The sequence below is a fragment of the Candidozyma haemuli genome, assembly GCF_002926055.2.
Source record: "Candidozyma haemuli strain B11899 chromosome Unknown G_2014730914, whole genome shotgun sequence".
In the NCBI taxonomy this organism is placed as follows: domain Eukaryota; kingdom Fungi; phylum Ascomycota; class Pichiomycetes; order Serinales; family Metschnikowiaceae; genus Candidozyma; species Candidozyma haemuli.
Window position 1 is genome coordinate 522,150 of NW_020289905.1, and position 23,757 is coordinate 545,906.

The window sequence follows — 23,757 nt, forward strand, 5'->3', positions numbered from 1 at the left end:
ACCCGTGCACCATCACAGACATGTGGGTCACATGACCGTACTCCACCAGTAGGAGGTCAAGCTTTCATCATCAAGAGCTGGCTGGGGCTGGGGCTGGGAAAGCGTCTGTTTTCAGAAGCACTATGCACTTGTTTGAATGGGAAAGGTAGCCCTTGACGTGTTTGTGGACGATAAGGTTGGTCAATATGCACTCCACCTGCTCCATAGAAACCTCTTCCTTGGCTTCAGCATCGGGAGATTGGGAATATGTAAAGGCTGCTTGAAAGTAAGCAAAGGGAACGATATGCGGTGTTGTTTCCGTGACGGTTTTGTAGAAATTGGCGGTTTTTCTTACAAGCAGCAAGTAGCACACTTGTTTAAGTCGAAGCGCCAACAAGTATATGTGTCTGCTCAAGAAGACCTTATGGAATTGCTGCAAATAATCATCGAAAGCCAGAATATTACCTTGTTTTACCGCCTTGAGAAGTCTATCTTTATAGATAAACTTGAGGTTTGGAAATTGCTCGTACACCTTCTCTGGAAGCTGTTTTCTCGAGCTGAGGTACTTCAATGGAACCACAAGCATCAAGATCTTCTCTTCCTGAGGACAAGGTCTCTTTTTGCTGCCGTAACAGGCCAAAAACTCCAATGCCGTAAGAAGCTTCACTTCCGCAAACGGATAATCGCCATCGTCCAACGACAAAAGCGAACTATAGTACAAATACGTCACAACGTGCATTCTGTACTGAGCAGGACAATTGATAATCGCTGGAATGGCCAGGTTCGTGCCCATAAGCGCCTTTTCCATAGACTTAGCAAGATCAATGTGGTCCAACTTAAAGTAGATTTTAATAAGCGAGGCCAAGAAGAAGTGAATGCACAGTTTCTTGGACGTAGCTGGGTCAGTAGACTTATCCGTAAGACAGATCTTAAACAGGCGATGGATCACCGTGCTGACTCTTTCCAAAGACTCGTCATTTTCCGCCTTATCCTTATTTCTCGCCCGAACCTGGTACACAGAAAGAAGCTCGTTGCTGCTGCTAATCAAGGCAGTACACACCCAGCTGGGCATAGTTTCAGCCATTCTGTTGAAATCACCCATAAACAACAAAAAATTCTCAAACGCCTGGTCAATAGACTTGTGTTTATAAATTGACCGCAACAACCGAACGTACGACCGTATGAGCGGTCTAAACTTCTCTGGAAGCTGGTAAAGGTCAATATCACTGAGGTCCCCGCAGTTAGCCGTCTCTGCTGCGTCGTACAACGATGGTTCAAGGCATAAGTGGTCTTTTAGGCGGCTGGGCAGCCGGCGATACAAAGCTTCAAGCACGCCCTCCACATACTGGCGAATGGTCCACATGGTGGTTGAAGATGGAGTATGCGAAAAAGCGTAGTAGGTGAATGTTGATGTCCAGCACGTGAGGAGATGGACTGGGGAGAAGAAGTAGAGGAGGAGGAGTTTGGTATGGGAGGAGCTGTAAGGGCCACTGGGTTGCTTGGCTTGTGGGTTTGGGTGGTTTTTTTGGCTTTTTTGTGGAGTTGGTGGGGGTGATGGTGGGGGTAGTTGGTGATGTCTGAAGTGGTTAATGGAGGATGAGAAAGGCAGTGAAGGGTGGGGAAGAAGACGAGGAAGGATGGAAGAAGAAGGGAAAGGAAATGAGGTTATTTATGGAGTGAGAAAAACTCAATTGAATGGTTTATTTGCTTTTTGTTACGGTGGGGGTGAAGGAATTGGAGGTTCAGTTGGTATAGTATGTATGGTGAGTATAGGATACTATGAAGTTGCTGAACCAGAAGAGGCTACAAGGAAGATACCAAAAATAAAAGTGGTTAAGAGTAGTATTTTACTCCATTTAAAATATCTCTATCCGCTTTACGACTTTTGGGGCTTTTTCTGTGTACTTAGCTGACCACTTACTGTGTCTACTAATGCTCGACATGTAGAGAACCAAGAGGTGTAACCATACACTATGGCAGTGACCTTGAACAACCGAATATGGTCAATTTTTTTAGGGAATGACCAGTTGGGTCCCCACTATAGCCCCAATTTCACCCTTGGTTTCTGATACATATGAAACACTTTCGACACTCACCTGAATGGCTTCTCGCACTGGCCCCAGATTTTGCAACCATATAAAGACGAGATGGAATTCCCAGAAAAAAGCGTTTATCCAGCTCAATAAAAGTCTAGAAAGCTGCCGAGCTAGTTACTTTTACGTCACCGTTCACATTGAAGATTACTTTAAGAAAAGCATTGAGGATGGGTCGAGAGGAAGACCAGGGACCGCTTCCAACTCCCACCAGTCCAGAATTTGAAAGAGAGGGCGGAAGAAGGGTAGAGGTTGTTGGTAAATTAGACCAGATGGGAGGTTCTGAAGAACTGGTTGAAGAACACCAGGAACAACATGTTCATCCACGGACTCCAGAGGAAGAACAGAGCTTTGGCGAAGAAAGCTTATACTTGAGTGCAATTAGTTCTTATGGGGCAGGATCTGCCTATGGAGAAGGTTTTTCTAGCAGTATTTTGTCTACTATTGATGAGTCGAGTGGAGAGCTAGGTGATATACTGTCATACCGAATTTATGAAGAAGAGGAGGGTCTGGTCCAGGAAGAAGGACTAGAGTTGTCCTTTTCAGAGGAAGCCATACCAGAAGAGGAGCATGTGTTCTTTGCATTAGGGGATGCTACCACAGAAGATTTAGAGGATGTTGTTCCAGAGGGAGACTATGAAGACTCTGGTTCTGAAGAAGTTTCAGACGACGAAGAAGAAGAAGAACAAGAGGAGGAGGTCTTTCCAGAGGTAGATTCAGAGGACGAAAAAGACGACAACACCTCAACCACAGAACAAGGTAACGCTTCTTCCCAAAGAGACCCAGAGGAATATGCCAATGAACGGATTGACCTTATTGAAGCCCTCATGGAGCCTCCACCTCCTCATATTGATGATATCCATAGAGCATGGGTGGACCGTACCGAAGCAGAGGCTCTTGAATTGAGTATCACCTTCAACAACAGCGGCGGCATAAACGTCTTCGAATTGTCAGATCTCGTAACTGAAAGTTCTTCAGGTAACTCTCTGGATGAAGCCTATGATGGTCCTATGGAAGATATCCTTTCAGAAACCGAACCCTCGCATAGCACCCATTCAGAGATCCCTCATTCAATCTACTACCTACAGCAATTCGGTCGCTTACTAGCCTTCTTGGACTGGTTATTCCAGGGGATCTGGAAACTGTGGTTGATGCTAATCCTTAGAAGCCTCATCAAGAAGATTCACATGAAGGAGCATTTGGCCAACTTGGGAAGTACAGCGAGACGGTACCACAGTAACATCAAGACATTTGTTGACGTCTGTGTGGGTACCGTAGGGTTGGCCCTTCCCCAATTGAACACTTTTGCGTTATGGCTCATTAACAAGGATAAGCCCATTATGGGTCTTCGTGGAGTCCGTGCCACGCCCAGCAAGCTTAGGTTACGTACGCCAGCCAGCGTGTTGCTTGGAACCACAAAGGACGGGTTTCTCAGAAACATGGCCTCCAGAGCAAGGTTGCTTCGTGAGAGAGGAGCAAGAGAGTGGAAGTAGTGATATGAATAAAAAAAAAGAGCAAGATCTTTCTTTGCAGAATGTGGGGGTTCGTAGGTTTTGTGTTTTTTAAGCACTCCCAGGTATGTCACAGGACCAGGAAAGAAAGGAGCAGCATTGTAGGAACCATCACCACATGGAGATGCTTCTGCTTGCTTTCTTTCGTCAATGGAAGGTGTAAGCGGCTGCAAAGGGACGTAAGTTGACGAAAAAGCAAGGAAATGTTATGGAAGTTTGGATTTGGGAAGAATTGGTTTTTTGCTTTCCTTATCCACTATTTTTCTATGGAACGGAAGGTTTTGGCATTAGGAGGTTGTGCTTATACGGTTTAGTAGTGGGGGGCTGTTCCTGCATAGAACCGGGATACGTCAAGACGCACATCACCAGAATAAACGGTTTTAGAACAGGAACAAGGCCACGTCCCATGCCGGTTGCATGCAGTACCACAAGGGGTTGGGAGCCACAGGATTAACGAAGAAGCAACGAGAAAGGCAATCTGCCATTATATCAAGGGGTTGTTGAATAGGAGGAGAATGGCAGGGTGTCCCAACTGGGGTAGTGCCTTAGTATCGGCGCCAGATTTAACCTGTAGCACCTGCGTCATCACGTGACCAACGACGTCACCGTCCTTCCCATTTTCCAGATAGGAGACGATGCTGGACCAAAAAAAGAACAAACGCAAAAGCAACGCGAAGCACGTTCAGTGACCGCAGCAACACACTTCCAGGAGGTGGATGTGGCGAGTTAGAGTTTCCTGGGGCGGTCTTTATAGCATTAGGGAAGGAAAAATGAAGGATATATGGGGGAACATGGCGGAAGTTCTCTAAGTTGAGGTTTATTCGTAGAAGGACTATTTTGGGAGGAAAGTAGGAGGTTGTAGATATTGATAGGAAACGAAAACAGGGATGATTCGCCATAGAAAGCGCCGCTGGGGATTACAAAAATCCGACGGGTTTATTATGGCGGTGGAAGAATGCACGGTACGACAATGTCGTGGCTGCCTCAGCAACCCCGAGTCAACTCAACAAGTTTTGATGTTTTGGAAATTCCAAGAGTACCACTGTGTAGAGGAAACCCAGGGCTTTCCAATGGTACCACTATCATCCTCGAACCATCCCTACTTGCCCAAATCCATCGACAGTTGCTGACGGTGCGACGACATTTTTGCAATCGTTTCGCAGCCACCTTAGCTGGACCACTACAGATCAAAGCCCTGAAGAGTGCCGTGAAAAGGTCCATTATTGTTTAAGGTTTAGATATTCTGAAGGACGTGTAGGACCATCTGTCCCAAAAGAAAGAAAAGTTGACGCCAGTGGAAAATCACCACTTCTCGTAAACCACAGAAAAAGCACCACCAGCAGCAACCGCAAACCATACCCAGCGAGCACCGCCCAGCCCAAGCCAGGCCAAGTCAGGCCAAGTCAGGCCAAGTCAGGCCAAGTCCAAGAACTAAATAACCAGGATTTCTAAACGGAAACAACTAATGTATGAAATTTACAGACTACTAGAAACCAAAAAATAAAACCTAAACCACCACTTTGTCTTCTCTGTCTCTGCCTCGTCTCCACCTCTCGAGACCAAACAGCCTCCAAACGTTTCCCCCAAAACCCTCAACCTCCAGAAAGAGACCTCTTTCACTTTTGTCCAATCAAAACCCGCCTTTTTTCGCCACCACCACGCCAAAAAACACCACCCCTTCCCTCCACACCATCCATCTCCAAAATCCCATCCCACAGCTCCCATAAACCCTCGTCTTCACTGCTCTGTCTTGTCGTGCGGGCGCAGCGAGTAAGCCTTTTGGGGCCTGGCTTTTTTTTTTTTTTTTTTTTCTTCCTCTTTTCGCGCGCTCCTCACCATCTTTTTTGTTCTGTTTCTCACATTTTGCCAGTTCACAGCACCTCCTATTCTGGACCACATATCCAGGTTTTTCTGCGTTTGTTGGGAAAACACTTGTTATTTATATCCATTGAAGACTCCAACCGGCTGAATTTCTTGACTCTGACCGGCCCATTCCATTCCAGTCCTTTTTTTGATCGTTTCCTGACCTTTCCTTTTTCCATATCGTTCTTATCCATATTCTGCGGCTCCGCCATTTGCCATGGTGAATATATCGCCGCCGACCATCTCCCTTCTGGCCCCACAACGCCCTCCACAGCGCTCGGGCGGGTATAACAATGCTGGCAATGGAAACTACGCCCAAGGTTACCCCCAGAACGACCCCAATATCGCTGCCCACGGCCTTCGTGCATCGCAACCTCTGGCTCCTCCAGCTTCGTCCACCGATCCGCTAGCAAAGTCCATTCCTATCCCTCAGAGAGACCTGGCGTCGCTGCTGACCCTGCCATTGGCCTCTTCGGCGGCTACGGGCTCTCTCCCGGTGCCTACGGATGCTCCTATAGCGCTATCCATGTCTCCCTCGGGCCACATGGACAACTCGTTTGGCCTTAGCCCTGGCGGCAGAACCCAGAATGGTCTTAACGGGTCGGTGCTGGGCCGGAGAATGCGCCTGGGGTCGCTCTTCTCCACCATGCTGATCTGGAACGACGACGCTATCTCGCAAAACAGCCCAGGCCATAATCTGGGCCTGAGCTTCTTGGACTTTAACGACTCTATTCCAGGCAGTGGCCACTCGGCTGGGCCTCAGGTATCCAGTCTGAACTTTATCAGTCCTACGTTGGGCGCTCAGCCTTCTTCGCTAGGCGCCGATACTGGATTCCTTTCCAACCCGACCAGAAACCGCTCCCACACCACCAGCGGTGCCCACGCTTACCTGCTCCAGCATCCAATGCTGCTGGTAGAACAGCAACCAGTGCAGCAACTGCCTTTTGTCTCACTGGCTCCGCAAAACGACAAGTCTGTGCTTTTTGATAATCTCATGCTTAATATACCCGACGGGGCTGTCCATGGCATTGGCAACCGGAATCGGTCCCAAACCTACTCGGGCGTCGCATCCAACATCCCCGACCTCTCCATGGCTGCAAACCTGATAATGCTTCTTCAGCAAGCGCAACAAAACCACGGTCAACTGCACCCACTGGGGCTGGCTCGCGACAGAACTCAGACTCCTAATCAGCATCTTAATCAACCCAACCACCATTATAGGCCTCATCACGATACCATTTCCGGTGCTTCCAACGTGTACCAGCCTATTTTGGAGAACGACTTCAACTTCTCGCTGGTGGTGATCACCACTAACTTTGAAAATCCAAGCTTGGGTCCAACCTCCACTCTTCTTCTCGACAATGTTCCCCAGTTCATGGACGCAGCGAAGTTGTGGCACCTAATTGCTAGTTTCCCTGGCGCCGTGGGTAACCCTCTACACGGAAGGGGCGTTATCTGCGTCCGCATGAGTGCTACTAGCACTACTAAATTGGCTTTGGTGGAATGTGCATCCATCGAAGTCGCTATGAACTTGAAGGCAAACTTCAACCACTTGGAGCTTGTGCCTGGCCTCATCTTGTATGTTGCTTTTGCCAAACTCTCCGAAAGACCGCTTCCTATTCCTCCTCACCATCCTCCTCAGCCTCAGCAATCGTTCAAGCATGCTCCACAAGGTAATGGCTCTTACCAACAACCTGAATCCAGCAATGCTTCGCTTAAGTCAAACTCTGGAAGCTTGAATGCTGGAAGACCGCTGAGCAGATCAAGCCATAACGCTAAGGTGCGTCCACAGGGATCCACGGAGGTTGATCTTCCATCGATCCAGGGCGACTTGGTTCACTTGGTCTCGACTTTGTCGATGTTGGAGTCTATAGACATTAACCGTGTCAAGTTGCTTTTGGACCATACTATTGCTTTCCCTAAGGAGAAATACGAAAGCAACTTTGGCCCATTGCCAGACCCTATTCCTATGCGCCAATTCGACTCGCCAAAGTTGAGAGAGTTGAGAAAGGTGTTTGAGGCTACTGAGAAGGCAAACTCGGACGGTTCCAGCAAGTCTGACACTCCAGAAAAGGGAGAATCCGAACCTGAGATCATGACTCAGCCTGAGTTGGAAGCCTTGTGTCTAGCCATGTTGGACGAATTGCCAGAATTGTGTTACGACCATATCGGCAATACTATTGTTCAGAAGTTGTTCACTCTTGTTGAGTCGCCATTGATCAAGTTGATGATGGTGAAGGAGCTTGCCCCATACTTGACGCAGTTCAGTATCCACAAGAACGGTACTTGGGCGATTCAGAAGATCATCAACTTGTGCCACGATGACTTCAAGCAGATGACCATTATTGCTGAAAGCTTGAAGCCATACACTGTCAAGTTATTCAACGACCAGTTTGGTAACTACGTGGTGCAATGCTGTCTCAAATTTGGATCTCCATACAACGACTTCATTTTCGAGACCATGATCGACAACTTCTTGGAGATTTCTTACGGAAGATTCGGTGCTCGTTGTATTCGTACAATCCTTGAGACCGCCAGCGATGCCAAGTCTGCTAACAAGGGTTATGTCTCCAATGAGCAAATCTTCTTGATTGCTGGTATGATTGTTGAATTTGCTAACGAGTTGGTCGTGAACAATAACGGTTCATTGCTTATCACCTGGTTCTTGGAAACCTTCAACGGTTGCAAGTCCTTGAAGCATGACTACCGCTACGAGCTCTTGTGTGATAAGTTCTTGCCTCACTTGGGCCATTTGTGTACCCACAAGTTGGCAAACTTGACGATCTTCAACATCTTGAACAACCGTAACGATATTGCTGTGAGACAGAGGATCATGAATGAGATCTTTGGACATTTCAATGAACACGACCTTGAGGAAATGAGTGCCCGTCCTCCTACGGTTCTCTTGGAGACCATTTTGGCCGAGAATGCTGAACAGAGCACTGGTCCTCTTTTCATCTACAAGATTGTTTCTAACCCTATGCTTATGAACATTGGCAACGAGCTCAGCAATGCAAGGTACAAGCAGTACATCATTGGCCAGGTGAAGCGTGTGCTTTTGGAGATCCAGATCACCAACCTCCAGCCATACAAGAAGCTTGTGGATGAAGTTGGTCTTGCTACGAACCGTTTGAGCCGTTCCAGCCTGACGAACCGTAAAAGCAAGCGTGATCGTCGTGGCAACAAGCCCCACTCTCCTCATCGTCCAGCGCAGCCAATGATCCAGCCATACATGCAACCCAACCAGGGGATGCCTCCAATGGGTTATGGTATGCCAAAGATGCAAATGGGCGAGCCCAACGCTGGTATGCCACCAAACGGGTTCTACCAGCCTCAAGGAGAAATGCATCCAGGAATGTACAACGGTGTGAATCAAGACATGCCTCAGCTTTACCAGCAGAGACAGCCGTTTGCACAGCAGCAACAACTCCAGGACGTGAATGTGATGCAGCAGCTCGAGCAGCTTTCGTTGAGTTCTGCCGCCATGGGTTACACTTCTAATCCAGACACTCCTAATCCGGGCCATGGTACCCGGTTTGCCTAAAAAACAAAAAAAAAAAATCAACAAAAAATTGCACATTACGAAAAACAATTACGAACATACATAGTCATAGACGCCATCGTTTAGGAAGCAGTAGAAGTAAGTTGGAGTGGTTTAGGTAGCACCAGGAGATTTAATAGGGGCATTATGTACTCTGGGAGGATAACAATAAGAAACCCTTTATCTCTTGGAACCCTAAACCAGTCTTAAAGAAACGAAACAAAATCCACTATTCTCAAATAGTGGATATTCTCGGGATTCCCCTTATGGAGATACAAGTACTACTCTTCAGCCTCCCATTAAGCTTTTCGCAGCCATTATACAACCAGAGAAGGCTCAGAAGGTTGGGAGCACAAGGAAGGAGGCATATGAAAGGCAGTGGAGACATAAAGGGTATTAGTTGATGAAGAAGAAGGAAAGGTTAAAAATCAGTAGAAAAGAGGCCACTACGGTAAATCCAGTTTAGGCTCGCTACTACACTATCTGAGACCAATGATTAGACAGAATAGTACCAGTGATTTTGGTAACTAAGCCTGAAAAGCGGTAGATAAGATTTTAATTGTTTACTTCAATAGCAAGCAACATCCCTGAATGTTCAAAATTCAATTTTTAATAGAGCACCTGCTAGGAATCTTCAGTTATCTCTTAACATCTACAGATATGTGTAAGCGAAGGAAGGGCTCACTATCAAGAGGCTTAAAGTTTCGTAATCCGCTGACAAAGATTAAAAGGCACGTCTGATAGAGACGAACTTCCAAGGAAAACCATCAAAACCAGTAAAATATCAGTAGTAGGCAAAATGTGTTGACGTCTTCTTTCCTCTGGTTCGGTGTCTATAGTTAGCGCAGGCTTAAGTATGGGGGCTCCAAATGCCCACCCAAACAGCCAAAAACGGTCAAAAATAGATTTTGAAAGTACCCCCATTACCAGAAAATCCCAAACTTTCCAAATCCACTATTAATTCCCTGGAATTCTCAAAACTCGCCTCACCTTCTATGTGCCCCTGGCGGACGCTTTAAATAGTGGCAGTGGCTGCGCGACCAACAGGCAAAAGCAAGCAAACGAGCAGAGAAAAGGATACAAAAAGCGACGTGGAACTGGAGAAAAACGGTGAAAATCACCAATTCCAGATTTTCCAAGCTCAAAACATCTCAATTTTAAAGACCTCTTTTAAAGACTTCTAAACCACCAAAAAAAACCCAAAATTCTTCAAATCCAGCGTTCTGCAAAAAATGCTGAGAAATGCAACAAATGTCGGTACTGCACACAAGCCAGTCCACACACACTTACAAATCTCCTGCGATATGGCCTTCCTAACGTGAGCTTTAACCAACTACTACGCCTGATTCAAGGTCACTTTTCCCACCAAGACCCCATTCTTTTCTTGATCCCAGCGGCAACGGGGCATTTATATTGTTGCTTTTTTGCCAGTGCACCCGTACACCAGCGCCATTATCTAAAGTCTTGCCGCTTCCCCCAAAACGCCTTTCTTGGAAGTACATCAGCCTCCCATTCAAATCCCTTCCTTCCAAAGTCACCAACAAGGGAACACGCCCAATTAAACGGCTCCAATGGTCGCCAACACCAACCAAGACGGCCTGAGGTCGTCCAAGCGAGGCAAGCTCGCGTCGTACATTCTGTCGCAGTTCTCGAGCTCCCAGAACCAGAATCAGCAAGGCAACATGGCACGCCATAATCTCGAGTACATGAACGAAGGGCGCCATTCGCTAGATAGCGAACATAACGATTATAACGAGTTGCGGGAGGCGTTGCTTCAGAAACGAGGCCTGACGGGCGCCCGCTCGCAGATCCAGACCATCAACTTCCACAACCTGCGCTTGTTGCAGCTTCCGACGGAGGTTTTGCTTCAGGTGTTTAAGTACTTGGAGAAATCGGATTTGTACCTGTTGCTTACGGTGTGCCGTGAGTTGAGCGATTTGATCGTGGAGATACTATGGTTCCGTCCGAATATGCAGAGTGACCTGCCTTTCCAGAAGGTCAGGGAGGTCATGAAGCTCCCGAGGCTGGAAACTCACTGGGACTACCGCAGCTACATCAAGCGTCTTAACTTGTCGTTTATGACGAAGCTCGTGGACGACGAGTTGCTATACCTCTTCTGTGGATGCCCCAAGCTTGAGCGTTTGACCCTTGTCAACTGCACGAAGCTCACATACGCTCCAATTGCCCAGGTGCTCAAGAACTGTGAGCATTTGCAGTCCATTGATATGACAGGCGTTCAGGATATCCAGAATGACATCTTCTACGCGTTAGCCCAACATTGCACGAGGCTTCAAGGTCTCTATGCACCAGGCTGTGGAAACATCCTGGAAGACGCCATCATCCAGGTCCTCAAGGCATGCCCAATGCTCAAAAGAATCAAGTTCAACAACTCCGAAAACATCACCAACAATAGCATTTTAGCCATGTACGAGAATTGCAGGCTGCTTGTCGAAATCGACTTGCATAACTGTCCCAAGGTCACCGACAAGTACCTCAAGGGTATCTTCAGTGAACTCTCACAGCTTCGTGAGTTCCGTATCTCCAATGCTCCCGGCATCACCGACGACTTGTTCCTGCTGATTCCAGACGACCATTTACTCGACAAGTTACGCATAATTGACGTCACTGGCTGCAATGCTATCACCGATAAATTGGTGGAGCGTATGGTCCGTTGTGCCCCACGTCTTCGAAACGTCGTTCTCTCCAAGTGTATGCAAATCACAGATGCATCGTTGCGCCACTTGACCAAGTTAGGCCGTTCGTTGCACTATGTCCATTTGGGCCACTGCGCTCTCATCACCGACTTTGGCGTCCAGGCGCTCGTCAGATCGTGCCATCGCATCCAGTATATTGATCTAGCGTGCTGCTCACAGCTTACAGACTGGACGTTAATAGAGCTACTGGGACTCCCCAAGTTGAGAAGAATCGGGCTCGTCAAGTGTAACCTTATCTCGGATTCGGGTATCATGGAGTTGGTGCGCCGTAGAGGTGATCAGGATTGCTTAGAGCGTGTGCATTTATCTTACTGTACCAATTTAACGATTGGCCCCATATATTTATTGTTGAAGAACTGCCCACGTCTTACGCATTTGTCCCTCACGGGGATTTCAGCATTCCTTCGTCGTGAGATCACCCAATACTGCCGTGATCCACCTCCAGACTTCACCGAAAACCAAAAGCTGTCGTTCTGCGTCTTCTCTGGCCACGGCGTGGTTCAACTACGCAACCATCTCGATACCATAATGGACCAGAGAGCATACATTTTGGAGCGCTACGGGTTCCAGGATGACGTTGCACCAGCATACTTGCCCGATAGAAGAGTACAGCCTGATGCAAGATTCACACCAGCGCCAGGCGAGCCCACCCAATATCCTACGTCTGAGCAGCTCAATCAGCTCCGCATGGCCGGACCAGGCGTGTTAGGTAACCCAGGACCCGTAGGCGGGTTTGCGGGTGCCGGCGATGGGCGTAACATAATTAATGACGACGAGATGACAACATGGGCAGCCCAACGTGGGTTGGGAGAATTGAGAAGAGTGAGAGATGCTCCAGCGAGAGAAGTGCCTGCAAGAGATACGCCAGTCCCCATGAGACCAACTAACCCTGCAATGCTCGAACACGATGCCATATTCGTACAGCTCATGGCACCTGATGTGCAAGCCAGGCAAAGGTTCAGCCCCTTCCACAACCCTCTAGATGCAATGGACCAACGGATCCGTGACAACCAAGCAGCCATGCGGTGGGAAGATATGGGCGAGCCCGAGCAGGGAAACGACACAGTCAACGTGAGGCCTGGTAACGCTCCACATATCGCTCAAGCACCAGTTTTCGGTAATGACGAGCCTATGAACGGCGGCGACGAAGACTCGGAAATGGAAGGCGTCGACTTGTTCCCGAGAATAAGATAACCTAGTGAGTTCATTTGCGTTTACGTTTAATAGCATCATGGGATTTTCTTTTCGTTATACACATGTACTAGCCTTTGTCTTACTTCCTGGAGACGACCAGCCTCATCCAGAAAGCAACGTAGACGGTGATGAAGGCATGCAACAAAGTCAGGAATCTTTGTGGCCAGCTTCTTCAGAATCCTATCAACATACGCCAACTTCAAAGGTTTTTTCCTTGGAGGTGATTTCTTAGAACTAACACTCCCACAAGACTCTCTAGAGCATGTTCGTTCACTTGCAGAACCGTTATCCCAGCTGGAGCTCCAGAACCGACGATAATCCAAATATAAGCGAACCATGTTCCTCTGGTGATTTACTTTCTGTGGATCGACTCTTTCCTCATCAATTAATTCAAACAAGCATCTAGGCCTTTCCACCTCTAGCTTCTCTGCCATGGAATGGCTGGAACACTTCAACAGCTGGCGACAAACCTCTTTACCGTGCAAAGGAACAGCACATATGTAACAGGATAAGTTCAGCTGGAGGTGAAGAATCTCCTGAGGCAGAAGCGTCACTAGGTAATTGAATTCGCCGTGTTTGCCTAGGAACTCAGGCCCAAAGCTGCCATTGGCGTTGATACTGAGTTTTCTGCCTGGCAGAGAAACACAAGTTGTCATGGGAGGACGAGATTTGGGTGGATTGGAAGGGGCGCCTGGCGGGAGAAAATGGTATATTTTTTATTGTGGAAATGGTGTTTTTGGGGGAATTGTGGGAAGACGTGGAGTGGTAAGTAGAGATTTTGCAACCATTTAATGGCTGCGAAAGGGAGTGAGGTGAGTGTTGGTGATGGTTGGAAGGGGGAGCCTGGAAGGAGAGGGAGAGAGAGAGGGGGATTAGGAGGGGGACGATAAGGTGGGAGGAAAGGTTTCTGGTTAGTTAGAGTTGGAGTTGGAGTTGGGTTAGGTTGGGTTGGTGGGTAGACTGGCTATGGTTATACACGGGTTATGGGAATGGAGACAGTGGGTAATACCAGTTCATTTCATTTTGCCTATTAGAAACAAGAAGAAGAATCGAGGAAAGATCGATGACATAGCCTAGAAAGATAAACCTCTCTTGATGTTGCTTGGTTGACTATTTGGTTACTTGATGGTGCTTCTCCAGTTGTAGGTGGACTACCACTTACAGAGACAGTAAGAGACAGTAAGAGACAGTAAGTAACGACACTTCTTACACTCAGGAGTAAAGGTCAAGAGTGACGAGAGGAATTTAGTCTTCTACAGCCCACAATTCAAACTCCTGAAGCCCAAAAGACTTAAACTGACTTCTCTCTCTGGACCACTGTCTCCACTGGTTGAAACAATGAGGTGAGCTCCACTTACCATATATAGATCCAAAAAGGTACCCTTTCTTCTTAAAACAACCGTCCATATTCATCTAGAACACTCCAAAGAATTACCAAAAGGTACTACTTCCCCCCTTGAGGACCCCTCCACCATCTTCACGACCCATCCTCTCCTTCCATACTACACTCACCTCACCAGTCCACGCGGATACCCTTATTCCCAACAAACGTCTGGTTTTGGAGTTTTTGCAGCCATCTATACATCAGCCTCCCTTCTGAAACTCAATGTCCCCATTTTCCCATATTTCTTCCTTTTTCTCTCTACGTTGGTGGATTGTCTGCCTCTAGGGCTGGAGCCCTAGACGCCGTCATCCACGTGACAGCCAGCTCTGCGCTCGCTTTTCGCCCATGCACTACAATCTTTTTTTCCACCGCTGCGCTCCTACTCAGAAAAAAAAAGTAGCTTAAGAAGCCTGGTTTTTTTACCTTTTCACCAACTACTACACAATGTATGTTTGACCAAAGTGCTTGAATGAAAGCCCAGAAACGAAGAAAACCGTGTTGACAGAAAACGTAACTTTACTGAATCCATCCAATTTTCCAATCCATCGTTCCATGAAGATCCCATAATGGAAAACTACATCGATCTATAACCATCAAGTTTTCACCATCAAATGTTGATCAAAGTCTATCAAAGTCCATCAATCGTGAACAATCGTAAACCTCAAGAATCCAGTCGCCAAGACAACTTTTCCAATAAAGACATCCTGTCTATTCCTCCTTGTCATTTTCACCTTCACGTCTTCACGGCATCTTCGTTATAACCCATCCACTTACTAACATCCCAGGACTAAGAGAACTAAGAAGGTCGGCATCACCGGTAAGTTCGGTGTTAGATACGGTTCGTCTTTGAGAAGACAGACCAAGAAGTTGGAGGTGCAGCAGCACGCCAAGTACGACTGCTCTTTCTGTGGTAAGAGAACCACCCAGAGAACCGCCACCGGTATCTGGAAGTGCAAGGCCTGCAACAAGACCGTTGCTGGTGGTGCTTACACTGTTTCCACTGCCGCCGCTGCCACCGTCAGATCGACCATCCGTCGTTTGAGAGACTTGGCTGAGGCTTAAGTAATTTACCTAATGAAATACATTTAGCAGGATCCAAGGTGTAGATTGAAAGGGGGTTCCATTTTGAGTAACCGCTGTGAGATAAAAAGTGAGGACTGACGAGACAAGCTGTGATGAGTTCTGGAATACTGTGGTACACCACAGGTTAATGACAGAAGTCCCGGTATAATCGTCAGAAAGGTCTTTTCCAGTCGAAAGCTGATCGTTGTATTCAGCTGGGAGCGATTTATAGGAATCCAGGGAAGACTTTCCATTGCTTCCGATGGCCACTTCTTGGCTTCGACTATGTCTCGGTACTTTTCACTATACTTATCCAGTGCCCATACTATCTCCAAATCCAGCCAGGATTTTAATCAAAACTGACCTCTAGTATCTCTTAATGTTCGGAACTCATGTCAATCATCTCTTTATAAACTTACATTAAGCTAATATATGTCTATACCTCCCTCCCTCTCAATTGTCTGCCCCAGCTCGACCAGCACTATATAAGTACACCATTCCTGGAAAGAAGCTGCCCCTAAAAATACCCACAAATCCAACAATCTACAAAAGAACCCCCTTCAAAACCATCCTTTCAATTCCCCACCCCCTGCTTACCCTTCCTTGTCCAACTACTCACAAGTCCCTTCCACTAGCCTAAACCCACTTTCGCACCCATATATAACTATCAACTAACCTACTACTTCACCCACACTTACCCCCAAATACATGTTTGAATTCCCTAAACTACATTCCTTTCCGCCATTCTTCACTAAACAGAGCAACGCCACTATTCTAGAACACCAGCTTGAGGCCTGGTCGTCGCTTATTCTCTCATACTGTGAGTACTATAAGATCTATAGCTTGCTGGGCACGGGAGCAGTGCTTTCGGCCCAGAAGAAGGACGTGGAGTTCCCGCCGTTGTTTGAGAATAAGCTGGTTGAAAGGGCGTGCCTGGATTCGTTCAAACGTGAAATCTTTAGCCACCTTATCCATAAAAACGACCGAGCTAGCTATATTGATCCCAAGAAGCTGGACGCTGGCGTCCTTGTTCATTGGCGTACATTGCCAGAATGGGCTAAGCTTCTAAGGGATTACGTGGATAGTACTGGCCAGTTGGGCACGATTCTTACGGTGTATGAGTTGACACAGCTGGAGGATTCAACTACAAGTGAGGATTTCAGAAATATCGATTACAACCTTTTTGTAAGGATATTGCAATTGCTTATGAAACAGGGTAAGGCTCAGATTTTGATGGCAGAAGATAACCTGGGCCAAATTGAGGGTGTGAAGATTGTGTAAACGGAGGAGGATAGACATATAGACGAATGAAGCATTCATGATCTTCTATGTAAGGCTGGGGTCTTCCAAGACTTGCCAGTTTCGCCATTTGGTGTCGGTGGGAACATCGGCTCCACCGGGCAATATCAAAAGTAATGCCGGCTGAAGGTACCTTTGCTGCTTTTACAGTAACAGGTGTATACAGCGGCACACATGCTTTAGTAGGGATGGAGACAAAGTCTGGAGAGTACAGGTTCAAGGACCGAATAGCTTGGAGGTAGCCTGAGGTACTGAGGATTTCTATTAATTGAAATCAATGGTACTGGTGTGGACGAAGAAGACAGTTAATTAACGTAAATGAGACATGGTTCAAGAGGAGTTTGTTTCAGAAAGCGAAGAGCAAATGTCACGAGTCCGTGGTTCTGAATGAAGTCTCCTTGTTCTATAATGTGAAAAGAAAAATGAGATCATTTCTCTTATGGATTAATAGTGTATTTCATTGAAGAACCAGTATGGAGAGTAAAGCTGAGGCATCATAAGAAGATGTCTGCTTTGGGAACACAAAACGACCAGACTCTTCAAAGCACCCTCCTTCCGAAATCCAACAACCTTTTACAACCTTGCTGATTTATCACATCCCTTTTAGTATTTCGATATTTACCATTTGGCTGCAAACTCACAAAATATACACAATACTCAATCAAAAGCAAAAGCCCACAAAAAGTAAAAACCAGTGAGCCCAAAAAGCAACCAGAAAAGGCCAATTTAAACACCACAAAACCCTGAACGTACCACCAAGGAACTCCCCTCAGATCTCTAGCATCTCCCCTGGCACCAGCTCATCGCTTCAATAACTATACCACATCGGGACTCGCAGCTTAAGTATGCACCGAACAAAACCCATCAAGTCCCCTAAACTTCCTGGAAATCCACCTCTATTTATACTCCCCAAAACTTCACATGCTTTTAAGGGCAAGTAAAAAGTCTATATAACCAAGAATTCTTCCCACCCTGCGAACTCCAACGCCCCACTGCTTCCGTCTCCAAGTGATGAGGCTGGTAAACAGACATTAGCCGATTTCGCAGCCACTGGCCCACCAACGGCATTTCCATCCCCCACCAAATCCAAAATTGTTGGGAAAAGCTCCATAAAAACAAAAAAGATCTCTTTAGACGGCCAAGAGAAACAACCATAACTTATAAAAGTAAGTGGTTTCTTCTAAAATTACCCTCTCTCCACTGCTGTCTGCTTAACTATGGGGACGTGGAGACCTCATCGCACGCGCTCATATTTTTTTTTCTTCTGGTTTCCTCTTCTTTTCTTCTTCCCGCTTAATCCATTTAAGAGGGTCCGTAGCCTTTCTAATTTCCATACATTTTTCTTGTTTCCATTAATCTACCATGAAATACGTTGTTGTCTCGGGCGGTGTCATTTCGGGAATCGGTAAAGGCGTGTTGGCCTCGTCCACCGGTCTTCTTTTCAAAACCTTGGGCTTCAGAGTCACTTCCATCAAAATCGACCCTTACATGAATATCGATGCTGGTACCATGTCTCCTTTGGAGCACGGTGAGTGTTTCGTGTTGAACGACGGTGGTGAGGTCGATTTGGATTTGGGTAACTACGAGAGATACTTGAACATCACCTTGACCAGAGACCATAACATCACCACGGGTAAGATCTACTCCCACGTTATTGAAAGAGAGAGAAAGGGTGACTACTTGGGTAAGACTGTCCAGGTGGTGCCCCACATCACGGAAGCTATCCAGCAGTGGATTGAAAGAGTTGCTCGTGTGCCTGTTGACGAGTCTGGCTTGGAGCCTGAGGTGTGTATCATTGAATTGGGTGGTACTGTGGGTGATATCGAGAGTGCTCCGTTCGTGGAGGCCTTGAGACAGTTCCAGTTCCGTGTGGGTTCGGAGAACTTTGCCTTGATTCACGTTTCGCTTGTTTTGGTGATCCACGGTGAACAAAAGACTAAACCTACTCAGGCCGCCATCAAGGAGTTGCGTTCGCTTGGTTTGAACCCAGACATGATTGCCTGTAGATGTTCTGAGGAATTGGAGGTTGCTACCGTGCAAAAAATCGGTATGTTCTGTCACACTGGCCCAGAGCAGGTTGTGGCCATCAGAGACGTCAACTCTACTTACCACGTTCCTCTCTTGTTGCAGGAGCAGCGTATGATGAAGTTCTTGTCCAAGAAGTTGCGTTTGGACGATGTTGAGTTGTCTGAGAACTCCAAGTCCAGAGGTGCTGCCCTCTTGTCTTCCTGGAGATCTTTGACTTCTGCCCACGACAAGTCTATCGAGCAGGTCACCATTGCTCTCGTGGGTAAGTACACAAACTTGAAGGACTCTTACCTTTCGGTGATCAAGGCTTTGGAGCACTCTGCCATGAGATGTTACCGTAAGTTGAAGATCGAATGGGTCGAGTCCAGCGATTTGGAGCTTGAAACCAAGGAATCTTCTCTCGCTGACTACCACAAGGCATGGCACTTGGTCTGCCAGGCCGACGGTATCCTTGTTCCAGGTGGTTTCGGTTCCAGAGGTATTGAAGGTATGATCGCTGCTGCCAACTACGCTAGAGTGAACAACGTTCCATACTTGGGTGTTTGCTTGGGTTTGCAAGTTGCCGTCATTGACTTTGTCAGATCCATGTTGGGCATTGAAAACTCTTCTTCTATGGAGTTCCACCCAGAGGCCGACGAAGAGACCTCTTCTGTCGTCTACATGCCAGATGTTGACCAGATCAACCTCGGTGGTACCATGAGATTGGGTATCCACACCACCAAGTTCTCCCAGGACTCTGAGTGGTCTAAATTGAGAAAATTGTACGGCGGTGCCGACTCCGTTCTCGAAAGACACAGACACAGATACGAAGTCAACCCTAAGTTGATTGACAGAATCGAGGAGAAGGGCTTGAAGTTCATTGGTAAGGACGAGACAGAAAAGAGAATGGAGATTGTTGAGCTCCAGAACCACAAGTTCTTTGTTGGTACTCAATACCACCCTGAATACTGCTCCAAGGTCTTGGACCCATCGAGACCATTCTTGGGTTTGGTGGCTGCTTCTGCCGGTGTGTTGGACGATGTCTTGACCAGAGATGACATTCACGAGAAGGGTGAGTTCTAAAGGGGAGTGGCCCATTAATTTTTTTAGTGTACACTAAGCTATATTTTGCATTCTATAATTTCATAGACAATCCGTTATGTTTCAACGTCTCACTCCGCTAGGCAATGTAGACTAAACAAAGTGTTGAAGGTTCAATTGAACCCCTGAGATCACAATGGGATCTAGTTTGAACAATGGCTTAAACATGACGGAGTACCTTATCGTGATTTGTTAATTGGCCCTCGTCAGGCAATTTGAAGCGTCATAAATTGTACAAATGAGGCGTTTGATACCTTTAAAAGGTAAATTTCGTATGGAGTATGTAGGCTTGTTCTTCCCAACATTCCGTAGATCAGGAAGCCGAGAAAACAAATGCAACAGATTTGGATTAAAGGAGACCAGGAGTTGTAGATAAGAAGTGTCACGTCAATCAATGCCAAAGAATGAATATTGCAACCTGGAGGCCATTCCAGCCCAGGGCCATTCCATCTGCATGTACTGATAAGACCGAGGTCGGTGGCTGATATTATTCAGATCAATGGCTTATCATGCATCATCGTCTCAACCTGCTGTTTCGCTTATACTTGGAATAGGGAACCCGACCGTCCGTATCGTACAATACAATCAAACTGTGACTTTCAGCCAATTGGATTCCTGGAAAGCTGAACCTCCTTTTCCTAGACATTGGCTCCTTCAGCCCCCCGCATTACAACCATTCATACCAAGTACCAGGACACACAGGCGTCTGGACTTGCGCAAAATGGCCATACCTTCCCATCCAATTAGACGACGTTGGGGCCAAGATAATGCCGCTATCAGCCGTTACACGTGATGGAGGCTGTTAGTTTGGAACAACGAATCGATGCATGGGTCTGGTCCCCGCCCGCCAAGAATCGATGCATGGGTCTGGTCCCCGCCCGCCAATAACCGGGGTATAAAGAGGGCCCACATCCACTGGGATTCTTCTTCCTTTTTTTCTTCTTTACCAACCAACAAATTCAAATTAACAATGATCAACTACCAAAACTCCAAGTGTACCTGCTGCGATAACTGCAAGACCTGCGAGAAGTGCCAGAACGGTGCTACCTGCCAGTGCTGCGAAAAGAAGCACTAAATGACAATGTGCTCGCCCAAGAGGCCTTTGATATATGAAATATGATACTTTTCTGAGTTGAAACTGTAGCTGTAAGTATCAATGGGATCTGCAGGCCAACATCTTTGGCTGGAGTTTGATGTAGACAGGCGTTGGTAAGTCACCACTTTGGCATAGATCTAATGGACCAATCCACCCCAAGCTTTAAAATGTAGACTTGGTGACGTCTTGACACTTTCAAATGGATACTTTGGTCATCTTTGTGGATACTGAAGCCACTGGGTGTTCGTCTTTGCTGGTTCTGAGGGTCCACATGGATGGATACACGCAAACCGTCCAATAGCCAATCCAGAGTCAATTCAGGCCTAGACTGCGCAAATCTTACACGTGATGGAGGCTGTTAGTTTGGAACAACGAATCGATGCATGGGTCTGGTCCCCGCCCGCCAAGAATCGATGCATGGGTCTGGTCCCCGCCCGCCAATAACCGGGGTATAAAGAGGGCCCACATCCACTGGGATTCTTCTTCCTTTTTTTCTTCTTTACCAACCAACAAATTCAAATTAACAATGATCAACTACCAAAACTCCAAGTGTACCTGCTGCGATAACTGCAAGACCTGCGAGAAGTGCCAGAACGGTGCTACCTGCCAGTGCTGCGAAAAGAAGCACTAAATGACAATGTGCTCGCCCAAGAGGCCTTTGATATATGAAATATGATACTTTTCTGAGTTGAAACTGTAGCTGTAAGTATCAATGGGATCTGCAGGCCAACATCTTTGGCTGGAGTTTGATGTAGACAGGCGTTGGTAAGTCACCACTTTGGCATAGATCTAATGGACCAATCCACCCCAAGCTTTAAAATGTAGACTTGGTGACGTCTTGACACTTTCAAATGGATACTTTGGTCATCTTTGTGGATACTGAAGCCACTGGGTGTTCGTCTTTGCTGGTTCTGAGGGTCCACATGGATGGATACACGCAAACCGTCCAATAGCCAATCCAGAGTCAATTCAGGCCTAGACTGCGCAAATCTAGCTCCAGGCTTCCAATAGCAGGCAAGATTTAACCAAAGCAAAGCCAATACAAGCTCCCCGTACACGTGACAAAGTGACCAATGGTCAGATCATTGATGCACGGGTTTGCCCCGCAACACCGACGCCGGTGCCATATAAAAAGGGCCCTGGAAGAAGCTGTTTTTGAATCTTTATCCATAATCAATACATTCAAAATGATCAATTACCAAGAACCAGAAAAGTGCTCCTGCGGTGAGAACTGCAAGTGTGGCGAGACCTGCAAGTGTGGTGAGAAGCACTAAGCAGCTCCCTAAATAGGAATAAACCAATTCCCCTTTATTTATCAGTATCGTGTAGTTTGATGGGATGGGACCAGATCAATGGACTGTCTAGGCCTTGATTTCAGGCTTGATGAGGTGTTTCTTGAGGTCAGCGTCGGATGGGAGTTTTTCCAACTCTCTGACTCTCAGTTTGGCCAATTCTCTAACTTGGATGGTTTCTTTGACGAAAGCCAGGACTTTGGAGTCAGCGCTGACCTTTTTGCTGTTTTCTAATCTGTTGATCAAGTCGCTGTCGCCGACGGTGGCAATGCCAACCCATGCTTTGGTGAAGGTGGCGCTGAGTTCCACAGCACGAAGGAAAGAGTCTCTGGCGGCTTGAAGGATAGGATAGAGGGCCAAGAGATCCTTTTCCTTTTCAGACTTGGCCTGGTCTTGTTGCAAGAAGTGGTAGTACTGGTAAAGACCAGCCTTGTAGAACATGTTGTATGCCAATGGCTCAAGAAGCAACACTTCCTTGATACAGAAGGTAGCCTCTTCGTAGTTACCAATCTTAGCGTACTGCTCAGCCAATTCTGCCCACGTAGTAACGTCAGAAGGCTGGATGTTCAAGTAGAACGTCAACGACTTGATATATTCAGCCACGTTTTCAGATCCGTCAGCCTTGTATCTAGCAAAAGTAGCCAACCTTCTAGAAGCACGGAGCTCATCGGTGCTGGCGCCCAATGCATCCACAGCCTCTCTATCTTTTCCTGTGGCTTCATAATACATGGACTTCAAAATCAGGTACTTTTGGGACCGCTGGCCAGAAAACTCATCATTGAATCTATCAAGCATCAGCTTAGCATTAACATCATGATTCGTAAGAAGCGAAACGTGAAAGTACAATTCGTAAAGATCAAACAACTCAGCAGAGTCTAGCTTTTCCTGGGCAGTTGGAAGAATCTGGCCAACATCTTTATGGAGCTGGTGAAGTTTTTCAGGAGAAAACTTTGTGTACGAGCCTGTGAAAAGGATCTCAGAGTACTTTTGGAATAAACGGTCTGACATCGAAAAAAAAAAAAAAAAAGGAAGCCGAGTGGAGGGTGAGAAAGGGCGGTATTTATACGTGATAAATGTTTTCCACTGTGGTGGTTATAGTTGAGCAAATTGTCCTGCAGGAAGGGGCCCCAGAGCCACCCACCAAGGGTGTTTCAACTAAGACAGTTAATAAAAAAATGGATATTTAAAGGGTTTGGAGGGTTGGAAGGTTCGGAAGGTCAGGAGGAGTTGGAAATGGCGGTGTGGAAGATTTGTGGTTGTGGGATTTGTATCGCGTAATTGAGGGAGGAGTGTGGAGGTGGAATAGTGTTCAGTTAGATTAATTCTGGGTATAAAATTTTGGATTTTGATATTTCCATGAAATTAAATGAAGCTTTAATTGTATATTTAATAACTCTCTTTATGTTTTTAATTGCATGGAGGTTGGTTTGTTGGGGGCTTTCTGGTTCATACTAGGCCTAAAAGAATGGCTGCGAAAAGTAGGAACCAGTAGTTGTGGTGGGTCCAAGTAATGAAGACAATCCAAGGAGAAGAAGAAAGTTGAAGTGATTTCAAGGACACCACTTAATGCCCAATTTACCTTACTAACATCGTTCGTTCCAGTTTTGTCAGTACACTTAAA

General features: G+C 46.7%; 9 protein-coding genes across 9 annotated transcripts; 6 read left to right on the top strand and 3 right to left on the bottom strand. All coding sequences in view use genetic code 12, as the record gives it.

Annotated features, from left to right (window-relative positions):
- Window positions 1-70: 70 nt before the first annotated feature.
- On the bottom strand, window positions 71-1,342 carry CXQ85_004343 (uncharacterized protein; the record flags this gene model as incomplete). The annotated part of the gene is made up of 1 exon (XM_025487967.1): window positions 71-1,342. One exon carries the CDS (start codon window positions 1,340-1,342, stop codon window positions 71-73), a length of 1,272 nt encoding a protein of 423 aa, XP_025341775.1.
- A 900-nt stretch (window positions 1,343-2,242) lies between these two features.
- On the top strand, window positions 2,243-3,565 carry CXQ85_004344 (uncharacterized protein; the record flags this gene model as incomplete). Its single annotated transcript, XM_025487968.1, has 1 exon — window positions 2,243-3,565. The coding sequence occupies one exon, from the start codon at window positions 2,243-2,245 to the stop codon at window positions 3,563-3,565; it is 1,323 nt and encodes a 440-aa protein (XP_025341776.1).
- A 2,098-nt stretch (window positions 3,566-5,663) lies between these two features.
- CXQ85_004345 (uncharacterized protein) lies at window positions 5,664-8,990 on the top strand (the record flags this gene model as incomplete). Its single annotated transcript, XM_025487969.1, has 1 exon — window positions 5,664-8,990. The coding sequence occupies one exon, from the start codon at window positions 5,664-5,666 to the stop codon at window positions 8,988-8,990; it is 3,327 nt and encodes a 1,108-aa protein (XP_025341777.1).
- Window positions 8,991-10,558: 1,568 nt separating this feature from the next.
- On the top strand, window positions 10,559-12,895 carry GRR1 (SCF ubiquitin ligase complex subunit; the record flags this gene model as incomplete). Its single annotated transcript, XM_025487970.1, has 1 exon — window positions 10,559-12,895. One exon carries the CDS (start codon window positions 10,559-10,561, stop codon window positions 12,893-12,895), a length of 2,337 nt encoding a protein of 778 aa, XP_025341778.1.
- Window positions 12,896-12,930: 35 nt separating this feature from the next.
- Window positions 12,931-13,551, bottom strand: CXQ85_004347 (uncharacterized protein; the record flags this gene model as incomplete). The annotated part of the gene is made up of 1 exon (XM_025487971.1): window positions 12,931-13,551. One exon carries the CDS (start codon window positions 13,549-13,551, stop codon window positions 12,931-12,933), a length of 621 nt encoding a protein of 206 aa, XP_025341779.1.
- A 1,339-nt stretch (window positions 13,552-14,890) lies between these two features.
- Window positions 14,891-15,341, top strand: RPL43A (60S ribosomal eL43 domain-containing protein; the record flags this gene model as incomplete). Its single annotated transcript, XM_025487972.1, has 2 exons — window positions 14,891-14,985; window positions 15,065-15,341. The coding sequence occupies 2 exons, from the start codon at window positions 14,891-14,893 to the stop codon at window positions 15,339-15,341; spliced, it is 372 nt and encodes a 123-aa protein (XP_025341780.1).
- A 708-nt stretch (window positions 15,342-16,049) lies between these two features.
- CXQ85_004349 (ESCRT-II subunit protein) lies at window positions 16,050-16,622 on the top strand (the record flags this gene model as incomplete). Its single annotated transcript, XM_025487973.1, has 1 exon — window positions 16,050-16,622. The coding sequence occupies one exon, from the start codon at window positions 16,050-16,052 to the stop codon at window positions 16,620-16,622; it is 573 nt and encodes a 190-aa protein (XP_025341781.1).
- A 1,380-nt stretch (window positions 16,623-18,002) lies between these two features.
- On the top strand, window positions 18,003-19,730 carry URA7 (CTP synthase; the record flags this gene model as incomplete). The annotated part of the gene is made up of 1 exon (XM_025487974.1): window positions 18,003-19,730. One exon carries the CDS (start codon window positions 18,003-18,005, stop codon window positions 19,728-19,730), a length of 1,728 nt encoding a protein of 575 aa, XP_025341782.1.
- Window positions 19,731-22,205: 2,475 nt separating this feature from the next.
- Window positions 22,206-23,144, bottom strand: CXQ85_004351 (uncharacterized protein; the record flags this gene model as incomplete). The annotated part of the gene is made up of 1 exon (XM_025487975.1): window positions 22,206-23,144. The coding sequence occupies one exon, from the start codon at window positions 23,142-23,144 to the stop codon at window positions 22,206-22,208; it is 939 nt and encodes a 312-aa protein (XP_025341783.1).
- Between the last annotated feature and the right edge of the window lie 613 nt (window positions 23,145-23,757).